The following is a 22,859-nucleotide window of genomic DNA, read 5'->3' on the forward strand; positions in this document are numbered from 1 at the left end:
TAAGTGACACACGCCAAGTGCAAGTGACACACGCTGAGTGTAAGTGACACACGCTGAGTGTAAGTGACACACACGCTGAGTGTAAGTGACACACTGAGTGTAAGTGACACACACTGAGTGTAAGTGACACGCGCTGAGTGTAAGTGACACACGCCAAGTGCAAGTGACACACGCTGAGTGTAAGTGACACACGCTGAGTGTAAGTGACACACTGAGTGTAAGTGACACACACTGAGTGTAAGTGACACACGCTGAGTGTAAGTGACACACACTGAGTGTAAGTGACACACGCCAAGTGCAAGTGACACACGCTGAGTGTAAGTGACACACGCTGAGTGTAAGTGACACACACGCTGAGTGTAAGTGACACACTGAGTGTAAGTGACACACGCGCTGAGTGTAAGTGACACACGCCAAGTGCAAGTGACACACGCTGAGTGTAAGTGACACACACTGAGTGTAAGTGACATGCACTGAGTGTAAGTGACACACGCTGAGTGTAAGTGACACACACACTGAGTGTAAGTCACACACACTGAGTGTAAGTGACACCACAATGAGTGTAAGTGACACACACTGAGTGTAAGTGACACACACACTGAGTGTGAGTGACACACAGTGAGTGTAAGTGACACACACTGAGTGTAAGTGACACACACACTGAGTGTAAGTGACACCACAATGAGTGTAAGTGACACACACTGAGTGTAAGTGACACACACGCTGAGTGTGAGTGACACACAGTGAGTGTAAGTGACACACACTGAGTGTAAGTGACACACGCTGAGTGTAAGTGACACACACTGAGTGTAAGTCACACACGCTGAGTGTAAGTCACACACGCTGAGTGTAAGTGACACACGCTGAGTGTAAGTGACACGCACTGAGTGTAAGTGACACAAGCTGAGTGTAAGTGACACACGCTGAGTGTAAGTCACACACTGAGTGTAAGTGACACACGCTGAGTGTAAGTGACACGCTGATTGTAAGTCACACACGCTGAGTGTAAGTCACACACGCTGAGTGTAAGTGACACACGCTGAGTGTAAGTGACACACACTGAGTGTAAGTCACACACTGAGTGTAAGTGACACACGCTGAGTGTAAGTGACACGCTGAGTGTAAGTGACACACGCTGAGTGTAAGTGACACACACTGAGTGTAAGTCACACACTGAGTGTAAGTGACACACGCTGAGTGTAAGTGACACGCTGAGTGTAAGTGACACACACTGAGTGTAAGTCACACACTGAGTGTAAGTGACACACACTGAGTGTAAGTGACACAAGCTGAGTGTAAGTGACACACACTGAGTGTAAGTCACACACTGAGTGTAAGTGACACACGCTGAGTGTAAGTGACACGCTGAGTGTAAGTCACACACGCTGAGTGTAAGTCACACACGCTGAGTGTAAGTGACACACGCTGAGTGTAAGTGACACACACTGAGTGTAAGTGACACGCTGAGTGTAAGTCACACACGCTGAGTGTAAGTGACACACGCTGAGTGTAAGTGACACACGCTGAGTGTAAGTGACACGCTGAGTGTAAGTCACACACGCTGAGTGTAAGTGACACACACTGAGTGTAAGTGACACACGCTGAGTGTAAGTGACACACACTGAGTGTAAGTGACACACACTGAGTGTAAGTGACACACGCTGAGTGTAAGTGACACACACTGAGTGTAAGTGACACACGCTGAGTGTAAATGACACACACTGAGTGTAAGTGACACACGCTGAGTGTAAGTGACACGCTGAGTGTAAGTGACACACGCTGAGTGTAAGTGACACACACCGAGTGTAAGTGACACACGCCGAGTGCAAGTGACACACGCTGAGTGTAAGTGACACACGCTGAGTGTAAGTGACACACACTGAGTGTAAGTGACACACGCCGAGTGCAAGTGACACACGCTGAGTGTAAGTGACACACGCTGAGTGTAAGTGACACACACGCTGAGTGTAAGTGACACACACACTGAGTGTAAGTGACACACATGCTGAGTGTAAGTGACACACACGCTGAGTGCAAGTGACACACGCTGAGTGCAAGTGACACACGCTGAGTGTAAGTGACACACGCTGAGTGTAAGTGACACGCACTGAGTGTAAGTGACACACGCTGAGTGTAAGTGACACACACACTGAGTGTAAGTCACACACACTGAGTGTAAGTGACACCACAATGAGTGTAAGTGACACACGCTGAGTTTAAGTGACACACACTGAGTGTAAGTCACACACGCTGAGTGTAAGTCACACACGCTGAGTGTAAGTGACACACGCTGAGTGTAAGTGACACGCTGAGTGTAAGTCACACACGCTGAGTGTAAGTGACACACACTGAGTGTAAGTGACACACGCTGAGTGTAAGTGACACACACTGAGTGTAAGTGACACACGCTGAGTGTAAGTGACACACACTGAGTGTAAGTGACACACGCTGAGTGTAAGTGACACACACTGAGTGTAAGTCACACACGCTGAGTGTAAGTCACACACGCTGAGTGTAAGTCACACACGCTGAGTGTAAGTGACACGCTGAGTGTAAGTGACACACGCTGAGTGTAAGTGACACACACCGAGTGTAAGTGACACACGCCGAGTGCAAGTGACACACGCTGAGAGTAAGTGACACACGCTGAGTGTAAGTGACACGCTGAGTGTAAGTGACACACGCTGAGTGTAAGTGACAAACACTGAGTGTAAGTGACACGCTGAGTGTAAGTGACACACGCTGAGTGTAAGTGACACGCTGAGTGTAAGTGACACACGCTGAGTGTAAGTGACACGCTGAGTGTAAGTGACACACACTGAGTGTAAGTGACACGCTGAGTGTAAGTGACACACGCTGAGTGTAAGTGACACGCTGAGTGTAAGTGACACACACTGAGTGTAAGTGACACACGCTGAGTGTAAGTGACACGCTGAGTGTAAGTGACACACGCTGAGTGTAAGTGACACACACTGAGTGTAAGTGACACGCTTAGTGTAAGTGACACACGCTGAGTGTAAGTGACACGCTGAGTGTAAGTGACACACACTGAGTGTAAGTGACACACGCTGAGTGTAAGTGACACACACTGAGTGTAAGTGACACACGCCAAGTGCAAGTGACACACGCTGAGTGTAAGTGACACACGCTGAGTGTAAGTGACACACACGCTGAGTGTAAGTGACACACTGAGTGTAAGTGACACACACTGAGTGTAAGTGACACGCGCTGAGTGTAAGTGACACACGCCAAGTGCAAGTGACACACGCTGAGTGTAAGTGACACACGCTGAGTGTAAGTGACACACTGAGTGTAAGTGACACACACTGAGTGTAAGTGACACACGCTGAGTGTAAGTGACACACACTGAGTGTAAGTGACACACGCCAAGTGCAAGTGACACACGCTGAGTGTAAGTGACACACGCTGAGTGTAAGTGACACACACGCTGAGTGTAAGTGACACACTGAGTGTAAGTGACACACGCGCTGAGTGTAAGTGACACACGCCAAGTGCAAGTGACACACGCTGAGTGTAAGTGACACACACTGAGTGTAAGTGACATGCACTGAGTGTAAGTGACACACGCTGAGTGTAAGTGACACACACACTGAGTGTAAGTCACACACACTGAGTGTAAGTGACACCACAATGAGTGTAAGTGACACACACTGAGTGTAAGTGACACACACACTGAGTGTGAGTGACACACAGTGAGTGTAAGTGACACACACTGAGTGTAAGTGACACACACACTGAGTGTAAGTGACACCACAATGAGTGTAAGTGACACACACTGAGTGTAAGTGACACACACGCTGAGTGTGAGTGACACACAGTGAGTGTAAGTGACACACACTGAGTGTAAGTGACACACGCTGAGTGTAAGTGACACACACTGAGTGTAAGTCACACACGCTGAGTGTAAGTCACACACGCTGAGTGTAAGTGACACACGCTGAGTGTAAGTGACACGCACTGAGTGTAAGTGACACAAGCTGAGTGTAAGTGACACACGCTGAGTGTAAGTCACACACTGAGTGTAAGTGACACACGCTGAGTGTAAGTGACACGCTGATTGTAAGTCACACACGCTGAGTGTAAGTCACACACGCTGAGTGTAAGTGACACACGCTGAGTGTAAGTGACACACACTGAGTGTAAGTCACACACTGAGTGTAAGTGACACACGCTGAGTGTAAGTGACACGCTGAGTGTAAGTGACACACGCTGAGTGTAAGTGACACACACTGAGTGTAAGTCACACACTGAGTGTAAGTGACACACGCTGAGTGTAAGTGACACGCTGAGTGTAAGTGACACACACTGAGTGTAAGTCACACACTGAGTGTAAGTGACACACACTGAGTGTAAGTGACACAAGCTGAGTGTAAGTGACACACACTGAGTGTAAGTCACACACTGAGTGTAAGTGACACACGCTGAGTGTAAGTGACACGCTGAGTGTAAGTCACACACGCTGAGTGTAAGTCACACACGCTGAGTGTAAGTGACACACGCTGAGTGTAAGTGACACACACTGAGTGTAAGTGACACGCTGAGTGTAAGTCACACACGCTGAGTGTAAGTGACACACGCTGAGTGTAAGTGACACACGCTGAGTGTAAGTGACACGCTGAGTGTAAGTCACACACGCTGAGTGTAAGTGACACACACTGAGTGTAAGTGACACACGCTGAGTGTAAGTGACACACACTGAGTGTAAGTGACACACACTGAGTGTAAGTGACACACGCTGAGTGTAAGTGACACACACTGAGTGTAAGTGACACACGCTGAGTGTAAATGACACACACTGAGTGTAAGTGACACACGCTGAGTGTAAGTGACACGCTGAGTGTAAGTGACACACGCTGAGTGTAAGTGACACACACCGAGTGTAAGTGACACACGCCGAGTGCAAGTGACACACGCTGAGTGTAAGTGACACACGCTGAGTGTAAGTGACACACACTGAGTGTAAGTGACACACGCCGAGTGCAAGTGACACACGCTGAGTGTAAGTGACACACGCTGAGTGTAAGTGACACACACGCTGAGTGTAAGTGACACACACACTGAGTGTAAGTGACACACATGCTGAGTGTAAGTGACACACACGCTGAGTGCAAGTGACACACGCTGAGTGCAAGTGACACACGCTGAGTGTAAGTGACACACGCTGAGTGTAAGTGACACGCACTGAGTGTAAGTGACACACGCTGAGTGTAAGTGACACACACACTGAGTGTAAGTCACACACACTGAGTGTAAGTGACACCACAATGAGTGTAAGTGACACACGCTGAGTTTAAGTGACACACACTGAGTGTAAGTCACACACGCTGAGTGTAAGTCACACACGCTGAGTGTAAGTGACACACGCTGAGTGTAAGTGACACGCTGAGTGTAAGTCACACACGCTGAGTGTAAGTGACACACACTGAGTGTAAGTGACACACGCTGAGTGTAAGTGACACACACTGAGTGTAAGTGACACACGCTGAGTGTAAGTGACACACACTGAGTGTAAGTGACACACGCTGAGTGTAAGTGACACACACTGAGTGTAAGTCACACACGCTGAGTGTAAGTCACACACGCTGAGTGTAAGTCACACACGCTGAGTGTAAGTGACACGCTGAGTGTAAGTGACACACGCTGAGTGTAAGTGACACACACCGAGTGTAAGTGACACACGCCGAGTGCAAGTGACACACGCTGAGAGTAAGTGACACACGCTGAGTGTAAGTGACACACACTGAGTGTAAGTGACACACGCCGAGTGCAAGTGACACACGCTGAGTGTAAGTGACACACGCTGAGTGTAAGTGACACACTGAGTGTAAGTGACACACGCTGAGTGTAAGTGACACACACTTAGTGTAAGTGACACACACGCTGAGTGTAAGTGACACACGCTGAGTGTAAGTGACACACGCTGAGTGTAAGTGACACACACACCGAGTGTAAGTGACACACGCTGCGTGTAAGTGACACACGCTGAGTGTAAGTGATACCACACTGAGTGTGACACCACACTGCGTGCTGCTCACCTCGTCTCTCAGTCTCCACCTTCAGCTTCTCTCTCAGCTGCGCTCACAGCGAGAGACAGGGAGACAGAGTGGAGGGGTAGAGATGCACGCACGCCGCCTGCTGCACTCGTCTTCACGTCACTCTCGTGATGACCATCGTCAATGTCGCTGCCCGTGTCCCACTGCGTGTGCCGAGCCGTGCTCATTGCCAGGGCTCCTGCATAATTCATCCTCAAGAGCTCCGTTAAAGTCGCCATCTGACTACCTCCATGCTTTGTGGCTATGTCCGGACGTTGCAAATCTCCATCACGATATTCTGGTGCTATCCAATGCCACGTGGCACCAACCTCTCCCCGTCGGCCGAAGAGACTCTGTGGGGCCTGAAACTCGCTACCGTGACGAGACAGCGGCACGCCCTACTCCAGCCCTTTAGCATCGCAGCCAGGAAGACGACTGGGCAAGTGGAAGGAGCACGAACCCCCTTCATGGAAACAGTGGCAAAACACCCCCCTGGCACAACACCCCCCTGGCACAACACCCCCCTGGCACAACACCCCCCTGACACAACACCCCCCTGACACAACACCCCCTGACACAGGCAGGCATGGAGCACTTGAGCCGCAAGATTAAAGGCAGGCAGTGGGAGCTCGAAGTCACGTGGTTTCCCTCCCTACAGAGTCCACGATGATCGGGGCGGACGAGGAAGTGGGGAGGTCGGGACGGGAAAAAGAGGGGCAGAGACCCTCGGTGGTCAAGCGGCAGCGGAATGAGGAGTGGTGGAAGGCCGCCTGCTAAGCCCAACAGCCGCCTGTGGGTCAACTCGTTTATTAGGGGGTTCGCTGTCCCCCCTCCCCCCTCTCCCTGGCTCCTCCTCAGCACGCTGCTGATTCCTCCCTCTCCGTGTCCCCTCCCCATGTGAATCTTCCTCTCCCCCCTAACGCGAGCTCCCCACTTGGCTGGGGCAGGGGGCCTCTTCCCCTTCCCCCCTCCCCCTGCCGTGTGGTGCCGTGACGTCACAATGGATTACCGCCGACGTGCTGTAGCCCGTTACTGGGATGTCTCGGCGTGTTGCATCGTGGTCGCGTTTTGTTGTCGTAAAGAAAATTCGTGGTCTGAGAATTGTAGCCGGCAGTGTGCACATGGACGTGTGTAGGCCGTGTCGTTAATCCACTGCTGTATGAGGGCTTCCTCACGCCGTGCAGGTTGAGGGGGTAATTTGACCATACTTCACCACACTGGTCATTGTGGGTTCATGAAAGTAAGAATAGACATGGGAGTATTTATAGCACGATAATACTTCTGCATTGCCCTCTCCTCCCACAATGCATCTCCAAGAATGTTTTATTATTATAATATTATTTGTTGATGTTTAGCTCCACGGATGTTTATCAATACAAGGAGCATTCGGGTGTAACGACGCACGACTGCCGTGTAAGGAGCGCAGCGTGGACGCATCGGGCGCAGCATGGAGCAGCGTGGAAGTGGAGCGCGACGCTGCAGCGAGCGCGGTGTCGCGTCGCTCTACGAGCGGCAGGATGGCGCCGCGCTCGTCGCGTCGCCCCCCGTGCACCGCACGCCACGCGGCACCCCGAGCGCCGTGCGCGGTGCCGCGCTCGAGCCGAGGGAGCCCCGGGAGCCGCCTCACCTCGGGGAGGATTTCCTGCAGCGCCTCTTCCCCAAGCTCGGCTCCCGGTTGCAGTGTCTGGGGGCAAAGCAGCGAGGAGTCACCCTCTCACTCTGGTGTAGTGATACAGCATGCTTCACACTGCAGATGTGGTGATACAACACGCTGCAGGTGTGGTGATACAACACGCTGCACAGTGCAGGTGTGGTGACACAGCACACTGCACAGTGCAGGTGCAGTGATACAGCACGCTGCACATTGCAGGTGTGGTGGTACTGCACGCTGCAGGTGTGGTGGTACAGAACGCTGCACAGTGCAGGTGTGGTGGTACTGCACACTGCAGGTGTGGTGGTACAGAACGCTGCACAGTGCAGGTGTGGTGGTACTGCACGCTGCAGGTGTGGTGGTACAGAACGCTGCACAGTGCAGGTGTGGTGGTACTCAACGCTGCAGGTGTGGTGGTACAGAACGCTGCAAAGTGCAGCCGTGTGTTGCATACCCTACGTGTGCTGCTGCTATGCACTGCAAGCGTTACGTGCACTGTGCGCTGCCGGGCAGCTGCAGCTGTCCCCATGAGAGGAGCCGCTCACTGCCGCTGTGAGCCGGCTGCCCTCTCAGCCGCACGGCGCTCTCCACGCCGCTCCCAGAGGACCCCGCAGGGGCTGCCCCGCCACCGTGCGTGGACGCGCCACGTGGGGCGACCTCGCTAGTTACTTCACAGTTCGTGTGTACAGCACGTGTGTTATTGGCTCTGTGAGTAACAGGAATGTTCACCAGTAAACTCTGGGTATGGGTAGGTTAATGGGTTGAGCTATGAAGCAGTGGAAATACCTTTCAGAGTAACCTAGAGTGCGTATCACTTTAAAACATCTTTCACCATAATTCTCTAAATTTAATAGGTTAGCGAATGAATGAAGTTCAGTTTGTTCACAGGGGATATAGTGGGCACGCCCACTGGGCACAAGTCAGACACAGTCATTCTCATGTAAAACGGTCACGTAAAAGTGAATGTAGCTGTGAACAAGCACACGGCCTTGTAAAGTACAGTATACAAACAACCACAGCATTGAATTATTTGAGCGTACAATTTGTTGAGCATTTTAAATAAGCACTTCCAGGAAATTATCTTAAATATTAAGTGGTTGTTTTTTTTACGTCATGTTACTACAACACAGGGATACGATGAGAATTACAGCTGCTTTGTGTGTGTTTTGTCACGATTTTATACCTCAATTCACCCAATGCATCTTGCATGTTCACACTTTCTGCCACTCGTGCTTCCCGGTTCACTCGGGCATCATCAGAGCCCCGTGTCTCCAAGCGCTCTCTCGCCTGGCTTGAACAAGCCAGGGCTGAGTCGGCACCATCGCGCACTAGGACTCACCTTCCTGCGGATGCCGGCCGTGATGGAGACCATGGTGAGAGTCATCACCAGCCCCTTGGCATTGTACAGGATGTTCTCCAGCGCCGTGTAGTCCTTGTATGAGGGCCGGTTCACCATGTCCGTCAGCAGGGAGATGGCTCCTGCAGCAGCAGCACACACAGTATACACAGTGCATGTAGTGGCACACACAGTACACATAGCAGCACAGTACACATAGCACATGCAGCACACAGTGCATGTAGTAACAGCCAGTACACATTGCAGCACACTCAACACACAGTACACATAGCACACGCAGCCCACCGCAGAAACAGTACATGTAGTAACACCCAGTACACATAGCAGCACATGTAGCACACACATTGCATGTAGTAGCACACACAGCAGCACACACATCACAGACAGTACATGTAGTAGCACACAGTACACAGCAGCACACACAGTACATGTGTAGAGTCATGGATGGAATAGCACTTGCCGGCAACGGCAGACAGCCTAGAAGCGGTTGGGGGCTGCGGGGGGTTCTATGATCCTACGCAGCCCCTCCTAACAGTTGGGGGCTGCGGGGTGTTCTATGATCCCTCGCAAACACTCCCAACGGCTGGGGGGCTGCGGCTGCAATGGCCGGAAACATCGAACAGCCCAGACGCGGTTGGGGGCTGTGGGAGATTCTGGGATCCCCCACATCCCCTCCCAACGGGTGGGGGCTGTGGGGTGTTCTACGATCCCTCAGAGCCCCGCCCCTCAGCTTAAAACGTATATAAGGCGGACCTCTGGAGGGGTTCGAGGCAGTTGAAGACCGAAGCCTGAAGACCTGCTAGTGTAGGACCCTGGACCCCTAGCTCCGCCGGAGCTCTGTGAGGCCAGTGGTGGACCCTGGGACTCCCTTACCTGCTGTCCTTATAAGGGCCAGGTCTGAGGAACCAGTGGTTGGACCTGTACCTTGGCTGGGTCAGGTGAGACAGTCTTCCCTAGGATATCATAGCTGGAGGACCTGGAGCGTAGCCGGGGTAGGCACGCTACGTAGGCGACATATGCTAGGCTGGGTGGAAGAAATACACGATATAGACTGTATGAGAAGTTGATGTACAGTAGTTAGGGTGCGTGTGTATGCACGTATAACACACCAATAATAATAAGCTTCAGGGTAGTGCCAGTGACATCAAGTGTAGCACATCCATTAGGCAACTCCAGATTTCATCATCAGACATGAGCTCATGAATATGCATGAGCCCACAGAGAGAGTCGATTAGTCCGGTGCTCACAACGTAGCTCACGGTACCTGGCAGGGACTTGGCTCAATCTGCTACTCTCCTCCTTTTGATACGTTAAAATACGATTTCAAATTCCTTTTTATTCTAGTTGTAAGTTACGTAATTTTGTTTAAAACTGAAGAAGTGCACAGCTTGTATTTGAGACAAAGATTATAATGGTGGACCGCGGAGTCTGGTACAGGGAAATACATCTATGACCGAACACAGTAAAATCCTGCGTACTCACTAACACTGGGACCCTAGTTCCTGCACGACGGTGCTTGAGGTCAGAGCAACGGTACAAGCAGTGGTACGCAGGGTAGATGAGCGACTTGCAAGTTAGTTCGGAATAGAACATTACAAGCACTGTGCACATGACCCAGAGGAGGTTGTGACAGCTGGGACACGTGCAGGATGCACGAGGGCAGGCTGATGAGCTAAACAGGCAGGGGCAGCACCTACGGGTTGCAGGCCAAGGGGACGGACTAAGGGTGGTGAGACGCTGTCACACCAGATACTGAAGGACGGGTATCAACTGTACAACGTTCGCAGGATCTGGCAGAAGGAAGAAAGAGATGGCAGCGTGTGGTGGCATTGCTTCTCGAATTGGTACAGCAACAAAACATGTCAATGCCCGTTTCCTATTACCGTGCGAGTTACAGATGATGTCCAGGTCCTGCTCTGTAGCGATCATGGCCAGGGCCTCTAACGAGGCGAGCTTGCAGGGAGCGTCGGGCACGTCCAGGTAGCAGGCCAGCACGTCCGCCGCCAGCTCCTGGTGGAAGCACGACTTCAGCTCCGGCTCCGTGCTCAGGTTGAACAGGGTGTTGATTGCAAACCTCAGCGTGTTTCTGGATTCCTAAGAGGATGAAACGCACAAAGCGTCGGTCAGAGGAGGAAGGTGATTTATAGACACAAGTACCGTAGTTGAAATGTACGTTAGATGTTGCAGATTCAACAATAGTGTTACACTGGAACAATTTAATCCAGCAGTACTGTATTTATTTAAATACGGAAACTGGACTGGTTTAATCATTTTGGGTCTCGTCATAATGCCACCAGGAACACATGATAAGTTTGGTCACACTCTATACAACGTTCTCATAGCACGGTTGGATTAGCACATTTGGTAATGTACGGTGTGAAAGAAGTTCAACATACACACATACAAGTGATGGAACAGCAGTTTCAGCCCCTACAGCAAAAACTTGGCAGGACTCTCCTGGAAAAGAGCCCTGAGACTCAGGGAGGTTCTCCTAGGTGACCAAGCACAAATCAACACTACTACATCACCAGGAGTTGATAAAAAAAAATAGTTAAATACAATACGTTATAATGTTTGAATTGAACGGGCTCTGTGGTTCTGAGTTATCTTGCTGGCGATTGACATGTGGGAGGTCAGCAGTGCTGCGTTTGTTCAACTCTATCTCATCATCATCATCATTATCACTGATACCACTACCTCATCATCATTGTTACCTCTACCTCAGCAGCATCACTTTTAGAACAATCTCTCTATCACCATCACTGTTACCACTACCTCCTCATCGTCATCACTGTCAGCACTACCTCATCATCATCACTGTCACCTCTACATTACCACCATTGTCCCTGTCACCACTACCTCATTATCACGATGAGGGAGTGTCACATTCCATATAGGACCAAAGAAACGAACACATTGCTAAAGTAATACGAGTAAAGCAATGACCCTGCCATCGGCCGCACCACGACCCCTCCCCCACGTTCCGTCCCCACGTCCACTCACTGTCACTCACTGTCACTCACTGTCACTCACTGTCACTCACTCGCTGTCACTCGCTGTTACTCACTCGCTGTCACTCGCTCACTGTCAATCACTGTCACTCACTCTGTCACTCACTGCCACTCACTCACTGTCACTCACTCGCTGTCACTCGCTCGCTATCACTCACTGTCACTCACTGTCACTCACTCGCTGTCAATCACTCACTGTCACTCACTCGCTGTCACTCACTGTCACTCACTGTCACTCACTGCCACTCACTTACTGTCACTCACTCGCTGTCACTCGCTCGCTGTCACTCACTGTCACTCGCTCGCTGTCACTCACTGTCACTCACTGTCACTCGCTCGCTGTCACTCACTGTCACTCGCTCGCTGTCACTCACTGTCACACGCTCACTGTCACTGTCACTCACTCACTGTCACTCACTCATTCACTGTCACTCACTGTCACTCACTCGCTGTCACTCACTCACTGTCACTCACTGTCACTCACTCACTGTCACTCACTGTCACTCACTCAATGTCACTCACTCACTGTCACTCACTGTCACTCACTCGCTGTCACTCACTCACTCTCAGTCACTCGCTGTCACTCGCTCGCTGTCACTCGCTCGCTGTCACTCACTCGCTGTCACTCACTTGCTGTCACTCGCTCACTGTCACTCACTGTCACTCACTCTGTCACTCACTGTCACTCGCTCGCTGTCACTCACTCACTGTCACTCACTCACTGTCACTCACTCATTCACTGTCACTCACTGTCACTCACTCGCTGTCACTCACTCACTGTCACTCACTGTCACTCACTCACTGTCACTCACTGTCACTCACTCAATGTCACTCACTCACTGTCACTCACTGTCACTCACTCGCTGTCACTCACTCACTGTCACTCACTCGCTGTCACTCGCTCGCTGTCACTCGCTCGCTGTCACTCACTCGCTGTCACTCACTCACTGTAACTCACTGTCACTCACTGTCACTCACTCGCTGTCACTCACTCACTGTCACTCACTCGCTGTCACTCGCTCACTGTCACTCACTGTCACTCACTCTGTCACTCACTGTCACTCGCTCGCTGTCACTCACTCACTGTCACTCACTGTCACTCGCTCGCTGTTACTCACTGTCACTCACTGTCACTCACTCACTGTCACTCGCTCACTGTCACTCACTGTCACTCACTCACTGTCACTCACTGTCACTCGCTCGCTGTCACTCACTGTCACTCACTCACTGTCACTCACTGTCACTCGCTCGCTGTCACTCACTGTCACTTACTGTCACTCACTCACTGTCACTCACTCACTGTCACTCACTGTCACTCACTCGCTGTCACTCACTCACTGTCACTCACTCACTGTCACTCACTCACTCACTGTCACTCACTGTCACTCACTCACTGTCACTCACTCGCTGTCACTCACTATCAATCACTCACTATCAATCACTCACTGTCACTCACTCACTGTCACTCACTCACTGTCACTCACAGTCACTCACTCACTGTCACTTACTGTCACTCACTCGCTGTCACTCACTCACTGTCACTCACTCACTGTCACTCACTGTCACTCACTCACTGTCACTCACTGTCACTCACTGTCACTCACTCACTGTCACTCACTGTCACTCACTCACTGTCACTCACTCACTGTCACTCACTGTCACTCTCTGTCACTCACTCACTGTCACTCACTCACTGTCACTCACTGTCACTCACTCACTGTCACTCACTGTCACTATCACTGTCACTCACTCACTGTCACTCACTCACTGTCACTCACTGTCAGTCAATCACTCGCTGTCACTCACTGTCACTCACTCACTGTCACTGTCACTCACTATCACTCACTCACTGTCACTCACTCACTCACTGTCACTCACTCTCTGTCACTCACTGTCACTCACTGTCACTCACTCACTGTCACTCACTCACTGTCACTCACTGTCACTCACTCACAGTCACTGTCACTCACTCACTGTCACTCACTCACTGTCACTCACTCACTGTCACTCACTCACTGTCACTCGCTGTCACTCACTCGCTGTCACACACAGTCACTCACTCACTGTCACTCACTTACTGTCACTCACTTTCACTCACTCACTGTCACTCACTGTCACTGTCACTCACTGTCACTCACTGTCACTGTCACTCACTGTCATTCACTCACTGTCACTCACTCACTGTCACTCACTGTCACTCACTCTCACTCACTCACTGTCACTCACTGTCACTCACTCACTGTCACTCACTGTCACTCACTCACTGTCACTCACTGTCACTCTCTCACTGTCACTCACTGCCACTCACTCACTGTCACTCACTAAATGTCACTCACTCGCTGTCACTCACTGTCAATCACTCACTGTCACTCACTGTCACTCACTCACTGTCACTCATTGTCACTCACTCACTGTCACTCACTGTCACTATCACTATCACTCACTCACTGTCACTCACTGTCAGTCAATCACTCGCTGTCACTCACTGTCACTCACTCACTGTCACTGTCACTCACTGTCACTCACTCACTGTCACTCACTTACTGTCACTCACTGTCACTCTCTGTCACTCACTATCACTCACTCTCTGTCACTCACTGTCACTCATTGTCACTCACAGTCACTCACAGTCACTCACTCACTGTCACTCACTGTCACTCACTCGCTGTCACTCACTGTCACTCACTCACTGGCACTCACTCACTGTCACTCACTTACTGTCACTCACTGTCACTGTCACTCACTGTCACTCACTGTCACTGTCACTCACTGTCACTAACTCACTGTCACTAACTGTCACTCACTCACTGTCACTCGCTGTCACTCACTCACGGTCACTAGCTGTCTTTCACTCACTGTCACTCACAGTCACTCACTCACTGTCACTCACTGTCACTCACTCACTGTCACTCGCTGTCACTCACTCACTGTCACTCACTGTCACTCATTGTCACTCACTCACTGTCACTCACTCGCTGTCACTCACTCACTGTCACTCACTGTCACTCACTCACTGTCACTCACTCGCTGTCACTCACTGTCACTCACTCACTGTCACTCACTGTCACTGTCACTCACTCACTGTCACTCACTCGCTGTCACTCGCTGTCACTCACTCACTGTCACTCACTCGCTGTCACTCACTCGCTGTCACTCGCTGTCACTCACTCGCTGTCACTCACTTACTGTCACTCACTTTCACTCACTCACTGTCACTCACTGTCACTGTCACTCGCTGTCACTCACTCGCTGTCACTCACTTACTGTCACTCACTTTCACTCACTCACTGTCACTCACTGTCACTCACTCACTGTCACTCACTCACTGTCACTCACTGTCACTCACTCACTGTCACTTACTTACTGTCACTCACTCACTGTCACTCACTCACTGTCACTCACTCGCTGCCACTCACTGTCACTCACTCACTGTCACTCACTGTCACTCACTGTCACTCACTGTCACTCACTCACTGTCACTCACTCTCACTCACTCACTGTCAATACATTTTTCACTCACTCACTGTCACTCACTCACTGTCACTCACTGTCACCCACTGTCACTCACTCACTGTCACTCACTGTCACTCACTGTCACTCACTCACTGTCACTCACTCTCACTCACTCACTGTCAATAAATTTTTCACTCACTCACTGTCACTCACTCACTGTCACTCACTGTCACTCACTGTCACTCACTCACTGTCACTCACTGTCACTCACTGTCACTCACTCACTGTCACTCACTCTCACTCACTCACTGTCAATAAATTTGTCACTCACTCACTGTCACTCTCTCAGTCACTCACTCACTGTCACTCGCTGTCACTCGCTCACTGTCACTCACTCGCTGTCACTCGCTCGCTTTCACTCGCTCGCTGTCACTCACTGTCACTCACTCGCTGTCACTCGCTCACCGTCACTCAATGTCACTCACTCTGTCACTCACTGCCACTCACTCGCTGTCACTCGCTCGCTGTCACTCGCTCACTGTCACTCACTTTCACTCAATGTCACTCGCTCGCTGTCACTCACTGTCACTTACTGTCACTCACTGTCACTCACTCACTGTCGCTCGCTGTCACTCACTGTCACTCACTCACTGTAACTCACTGTCACTCACTCACTGTCACTCACTCACTGTCACTCACTGTCACTCACTCACTCACTGTCACTCGCTCACTGTCACTCACTCACTGTCACTCACTGTCACTCACTGTCACTCACTCACTGTCACTCACTTTTACTAAGTCACTCACTGTCACTCAGTCACTCACTGTCACTCACTGTCACTCACTGTCACTCACTCGCTGTCACTCACTCACTGTCACTCGCTGTCACTCACTCACTGTCACTCACTGTCACTCACTCACTGTCACTCACTGTCACTCACTCACTGTCACTATCACTGTCACTCACTCACTGTCACTCACTGTCACTCACTGTCACGCACTCACTGTCCCTCACTCACTGTCACTCACTCACTGTCACTCACTCTCCCTCACTCAAAACAACAAGATCCCCCGTGTAGCCTGAACAGACTGTTATGGAAACGCTGTTCGTGAGACCCAATGTAGGCCAGCACGGCACCACACTCACTCACACCTACTCACACACTCATCAATTCACACTCAACAGCACTCACACACACACATCCCCTCATTCACGCTCTTTTAATCACTCACAACTCTCACACTTGCTCACTAACTCACTCACACTCACCCCTCTCTCACCCTCTTTCTCTCAAACTCACCATCACTCATGCTCCCTCATTCACTCACAAATTCACACTACCTCACTCACTCATTCTCACTCTTACACCCTCTCTGTTGTACTCACACATCCCCACCCTCGCACAACAACCGCCGCCAGTTGCCGCTAAGTGGCGGTGACGTCACTGTGGTGCTGGTGCCAGGCTAGGTGCACCTTGAAGCCACGTCCACTGTCGAAGGCTCGCCGGCTTAACCTGCTAGGACGAGAGGCAGATGCACCACCTATGCCCCCTACTGTGCCAACTCGCACACACTCTCACCCTCACACACACTCACTCTCACACACTCTCACCCACACAAAGACAAAGGTCCCCTGTATAGTCTTAACATACTGTCGTGGCAAGTGATGTAAGCGAGCAGCTACGAGTGCCGGCACGGCACTCTGCACCAGCTGCTCTTTTGAGGCTGAGTCAACCTAGGGGAGGCCCAGGACCGGCTTCTATAATCGTCACTGGTGTTGGCCGTGAGTGGGACTTGAACCCAGGTCGCCGGGTTCGTAGCGCAGCGCGCCAGCCACTGCACTACCGCTCCCCACAACTCTCACACACAGAGCGATACAGTGATAGAGTCACCCACTCACATACTCTCTACCTCGTTCTCTACCTCGTTCTCTAACTCTCTCATTAACTGTCTAACTCTCTCTATCTGCCTCTCTCTCTCGAGACGTCCAGCAGCAGCAGCAGGCCACCAGCATGATGGTGTCCCCGGTGCGAGCGTCTCTACTGTGTGAGACGGCGCGCCACTCTGCACTGCCACGTGGCCTCGTGTCTACGGCTCCGCCAGCGGGAGGAGGAGGCAGAAGGGACCGCACGCGAGATCGCTGCCGCATCTGAAGTCGCGATCCCCAAGTGTCAACTTGTAGTAGAGGCGGGTGAGACGCCCAGTGCACACACGGCACGGCGACATCGCACGGCGTAGGACGGACTTGCTACGCGAGATGCGAACAACACGGCACACACATCTGAGGTATAAACACAAGAATGTACACAGAGTGCACAAACAGCGTGCTGATCCGGCAGGACTCACACTGGCGATTCTACAAGCAGTCGACAAGACACCCTGAGGATGCTCCCACTCGACGTGGGCATTTGTCTTCTAAGTCTGTCTCCCTCATTGTGAGCTGTAAGGTTCGTCTGTTAGGACGTCAATAACGTGCAGTCATGTCTATAACTCTCTCTCTCTCTCTAACTAACTCTCTCTGTCTCCCCCCTCTCCGCGTGACTCACAAAGCGCAGCACGAGGCCCTGGCAGGCGTGGTGCTTGAGCAGGCTCAGCAGGAACTTGAGGCCTCCACAGTCCACGAAGGTCTGACCTGTGACCAGAGAGAGAGGAGAATCAGACTCAGAGGTCCCTCCACTCCACAAGATACACGCACCGTGGTACCCCTACACACACACACCACGTGCACGCACGCCACGTGCACGCACGCCACGTGCACACACACGCACACGCCGTGCACACACACGCACACGCCGTGCACACACACGCACACGCCGTGCACACACGCACACACACACACGCCGTGCACACACGCACACACACACACGCCGTGCACACACGCACACACACACACGCCGTGCACACACGCACACACACGCCGTGCACACACACACACACACGCCGTGCACACACACACACACACGCCGTGCACACACGCACACACACACACGCCGTGCACAACAACAACAACAACCGCCATTCGCCACTAAGTGGCGGTGACGTCACCACGACGCTTGTGCCAGGCCAAGTGCACCTTGAGGCCACGTGAAGTGTCGAACGCCCGCTGGCAGGAGGTCACGGGGCAGACCCAGCAGGTGCCACGGGTCGACTGACCGAGATGACCGAGATGACTGGCTGATGCACCACCTGTGCCCCCTACTGTGCCAACTTGCTGTGTTTTAGCCACCCGGCGCTCCGCTCGTTGTTGTGAGCGTCGCTCCTCCGCCCTCCGTTGTTGTTGGAGGGCGACTGCCTCCAACTGCCCAGTAGCGTCCTTCACGAGCCTCCTCCACTGAGGCCGATCTTGACACCGCTGGTACCAGTCATCGGCAAGTCCACTCAGCTCCACGTCCTCCTGTACCACATCACTCCATCTCTTCTCTAGCCCGTGCCGCGCCCGTTTAGCCCCCTCGATCCGGCCGAACAAAAGCTGTTTAGGCATGCGGTGGCTGGGCATGCGGGCTACATGACCCAGCCAACGCAGCCTTGCCTGCCGGAGGAGCTCACTGATGGGACTTTGCCCAGATCTTTCAAGGACTTGTGAGCTCCTCACACAATCCAGCCTGGTTAAACCCAGGATGGATCGTAGGCAGGCCAGCCTAAATGTTTCCAACCGGCGAAGATGCTCCACTAGGGGGGTCCACGTTTCGCAAGCGTAGAGAAGGGAGGGAATGACCGTGGCCGAGAAGACCTGAAGCTTCGTGCGGAGCGACAGACCAGGTAGCTTCCACACAGCGTTACGCAACCGATGAAAAGATATTGCCGCTCGACTGATTCGGAGTGAGACCTCTGGTGATAAACTGGAGCCGGTCATAAGCACACTGCCCAGGTATGGGAAACTCTCCACTCTCTCCACAACTGCCCCATCACCGATTGAGAGTTGTGGGGGTGGAGTGCCCGATGGTACAAAATACCCAGGCAGGTGCTTAGTTTTGGTGGGGCTGATGGTAAGGCCCCACCTCTTAGTGGCACGCTCCAGTCTCAGCAGCAGCGTCTCCAACTCCTCTTCTGAATGAGCAGCTATTACCAAATCATCGGCATACATAACGTGGTTGACCAATAGGGAGCCATCCCTTGATCGCACCCGGGCGTCGATCAGCCTCCCATTATATCTGTACCAAATGGTAATTCCCCCGGTACAGCTATTGAAGGCTTCACGAACTACGCAGTCGAAATAGATGTTAAATAATGTGGGAGCCAGAGGACATCCCTGTCGCACCCCAAGGTGTACAGGGAAAGGCTCCGACTCCCGGCCACGTAGTTTTACCCGGGCCCGCTCACCATCATGAAGGTCCTTAATGATCGTGAGCAGAGGGTCAGGGACTCCGGAAGCACGAAGAACAACCCAGAGCCCAGTCCTACTGATGGTATCATAGGCCTTGACCAGGTCAATAAAGCAGAGATGTAGGTCTTTTTGGAATTCCCTACACCTCTGCTGTAGCAGACGGACAGAAAATATGGCATCTGTGCAGGACCGCCCTTTCCTGAAACCGCATTGGGGCTCCGCAAGCCTCTCCTCAGCGTGCCTAGCAAGGCGATGTTGAATAATCCTTGCCAGGACCTTACCCGGCACACTGAGGAGTGAGATGCCCCTGTAGTTGTTACAGTCGGTACGGTCCCCCTTCTTAAAGAGGGGGACCACCATGGCATCCTTCCAGTCCTGCGGAACCCGTCCAGTGGTCCAGACTGTTGTTATGATGTCATATAGGGCAGTCTGTGCACAAACGCCACCCTCCCTCAGCATTTCGCTTGGGAGATCATCTCTGCCCGGTGCCTTCCCTGGTCTCAGACTCCGGATCGCCCTCAGTACTTCCTCAACAGCTGGTACCTCAGCCAGCCACTCACAGGGGGTGACCTCTTCCAATATTTGAGGCACCGCAGCCTCAGCAGGGTTATCCGCACTTTGTGCCATGATGTTTTCCTGGCTGAGAGATTTTCCCTTCCCCAGGACCTCACAGAAATGCTCAGCAAATCTGCAAACCTGTTCCTGGGGGTCGGAGATTGGATCACCGTTTTTTCCTCTAATGATGGTAATAGGTGTGGCGCTGCAGGTTACTTTTTTGATGGAGTTAAATAGCGATTTGTGATCGCGGGCCACTGAGGCAGACTCCATCTCCTCAGCAACCCGCGACCACCACCCATCCTTACAGCGCCTTACGGCTCTCCGAACCTCCGAGCGAAGGCTGCGGTAAACCTCCTCATTCTCTGACGTGGGATGCTGTAGGTGATGAGAGTGGGCCTGTCGCTTTTTCTCAATTAACCTGAACACCTCCTCCGTCAGCCAGGGTTTCTGGGGAGGTCTGGACCGCGTACCCAAAGCAGCCATTGCAGCTGCATGAGTCACAGTCTTAAACCTCGCCCATTTACCCTCGACATCAGGTGGAGTGGGGGACGATGCCAACCCCAGCTGCAAGCAATGATGAAATTCTCGCTTGCAACTTTCATCAGCTAGCTGAGACCAGGCCACTTTTTGGTTGGAATGGGGTCCTGGGTGTACACCCACCACCGGAGTGGAAGAATGGCAGGCGCATCTTACAGATGACTAGTCGATGGTCAGAGGTCAGATCAGCTCCACGGTAGGTCCTGGTGTCAAGGACATGGGCTCGCATCCGCTGGTCCGTCACTATGTAGTCCAGCAGATGTTCTTGCTTGGACCCGGCATGTATCCATGATGTTGTGTGGATGCGCCGATGCCGGAAGAGCGTGTTGGTAATTACAAGCCCATGGGCTGCACAAAAATCTAGCAGCCTCCTACCGTTATTATTGAGCTGATCTGGCCCATGCCTTCCAATCACTCCAGACCAGGTGCCAGCATCATGACCAACTCGGGCATTGAAGTCACCCAACAAGATGACTCTGTCCCGAGTGGCCACTTTAGCCAGCACCTGTGACAGGAGGTCATAGAAAGCGTCTGACTCATCGGCTTTGCCTGCATCCCTCCACGGATGTTCGTCTTCGGTGGGGGCATAAGTAACCACGACCACCACTCCTCACCTCTGGTTGATGGGAAGGCGAGCCCAAAGTATCCTGGGGCTTACAGCTTCCCACACCTCACCGCCACGCTCCCACGCCCCCTTCATTCTTTTGTTCAGAAGAAGAGCCACACCCTGTTGTTTGGCAGTCTCCTGCCCCGAGTAGAGGACTGTCCACCCCTCATGGTGGCAGGAGCCAGAACCGGTCCACCGGACCTCCTGAATGCCACAGAGATCCAGGCGGTACCGGTCCAGCTCCCGACAGAGGAGTGGCAGCCTCTCCTCCGCAGTGAGCGTTCGAACATTCCACGTGGCCATCCGCAATGGTTTTTCGTTGTTTCTGGAGGAGCCCCGAGGGTGAAAATTCAATCTCCTGGCTCCGCCAAATGGGGTTTGGCCAGGAGACGTCATAAAAGCCTGACCCCCCGGGGCCTCCGGCACAAGCTTATTAATTACAGGTTTATGTTTAATTCGTAGTTTAGTGGTGGTGAATTGAAGGTGGAGGGGTTACCAGCCCCTCGCACCCGTCCAGAGCCCCCGTTTAGCCACTGTGGTGGTCACAGACGCCATGAGGGGAGAGGCCAATGGGCATTGGCCCTCCCCCCACAGCACTGCCCACGACAGTGTTGTGTGTGTGCGTGCACACACGCACACACACACACGCCGTGCACACACGCACACACACACACGCCGTGCACACACGCACACACACACACGCCGTGCACACACGCACACACACACACGCCGTGCACACACGCACACACACACACGCCGTGCACACACGCACACACACGCCGTGCACACACGCACACACACGCCGTGCACACACGCACACACACGCCGTGCACACACGCACACACACGCCGTGCACACACGCACACACACGCCGTGCACACACGCACACACACACGCCGTGCACACACACACACACACGCCGTGCACACACGCACACACGCACACACACACACGCCGTGCACACACGCACACACACACGCCGTGCACACACACACACACACGCCGTGCACACACACACACACACACGCCGTGCACACACACACGCCGTGCACACACACACACACACACGCCGTGCACACACACACACACGCCGTGCACACACACACACGCCGTGCACACACACACACACGCCGTGCACACACACACACGCCGTGCACACACACACACACGCCGTGCACACACACACACGCCGTGCACACACACACACGCCGTGCACACACACACACACACACACACGCCGTGCACACACACACACACGCCGTGCACACACACACACGCCGTGCACACACACACACACACGCCATGCAC

The 22,859-nt window shown here is 52.6% G+C and overlaps 1 protein-coding gene across 1 annotated transcript in view; it reads right to left on the reverse strand.

Moving 5' to 3' along the window:
• LOC144738514 (uncharacterized) overlaps window positions 1–22,859 on the reverse strand; it is a 35,303-nt gene that overhangs the window by 7,048 nt on the left and 5,396 nt on the right. The window contains exons 2-6 of the mRNA XM_078621528.1: window positions 18,072–18,201; window positions 10,945–11,155; window positions 9,044–9,183; window positions 7,681–7,737; window positions 6,057–6,093 (exon numbers count right to left, since the gene is read on the reverse strand). Of these exons, the coding sequence (XP_078477654.1) occupies window positions 6,057–6,093; window positions 7,681–7,737; window positions 9,044–9,183; window positions 10,945–11,155; window positions 18,072–18,201 (575 nt within the window). The remainder of the gene's footprint in view (window positions 1–6,056; window positions 6,094–7,680; window positions 7,738–9,043; window positions 9,184–10,944; window positions 11,156–18,071; window positions 18,202–22,859) is intronic.

The sequence above is a fragment of the Lampetra planeri genome, unplaced genomic scaffold (genome assembly GCF_965212315.1).
Source record: "Lampetra planeri unplaced genomic scaffold, kcLamPlan1.2.h2 scaffold_103, whole genome shotgun sequence".
Taxonomy (NCBI): domain Eukaryota; kingdom Metazoa; phylum Chordata; class Hyperoartia; order Petromyzontiformes; family Petromyzontidae; genus Lampetra; species Lampetra planeri.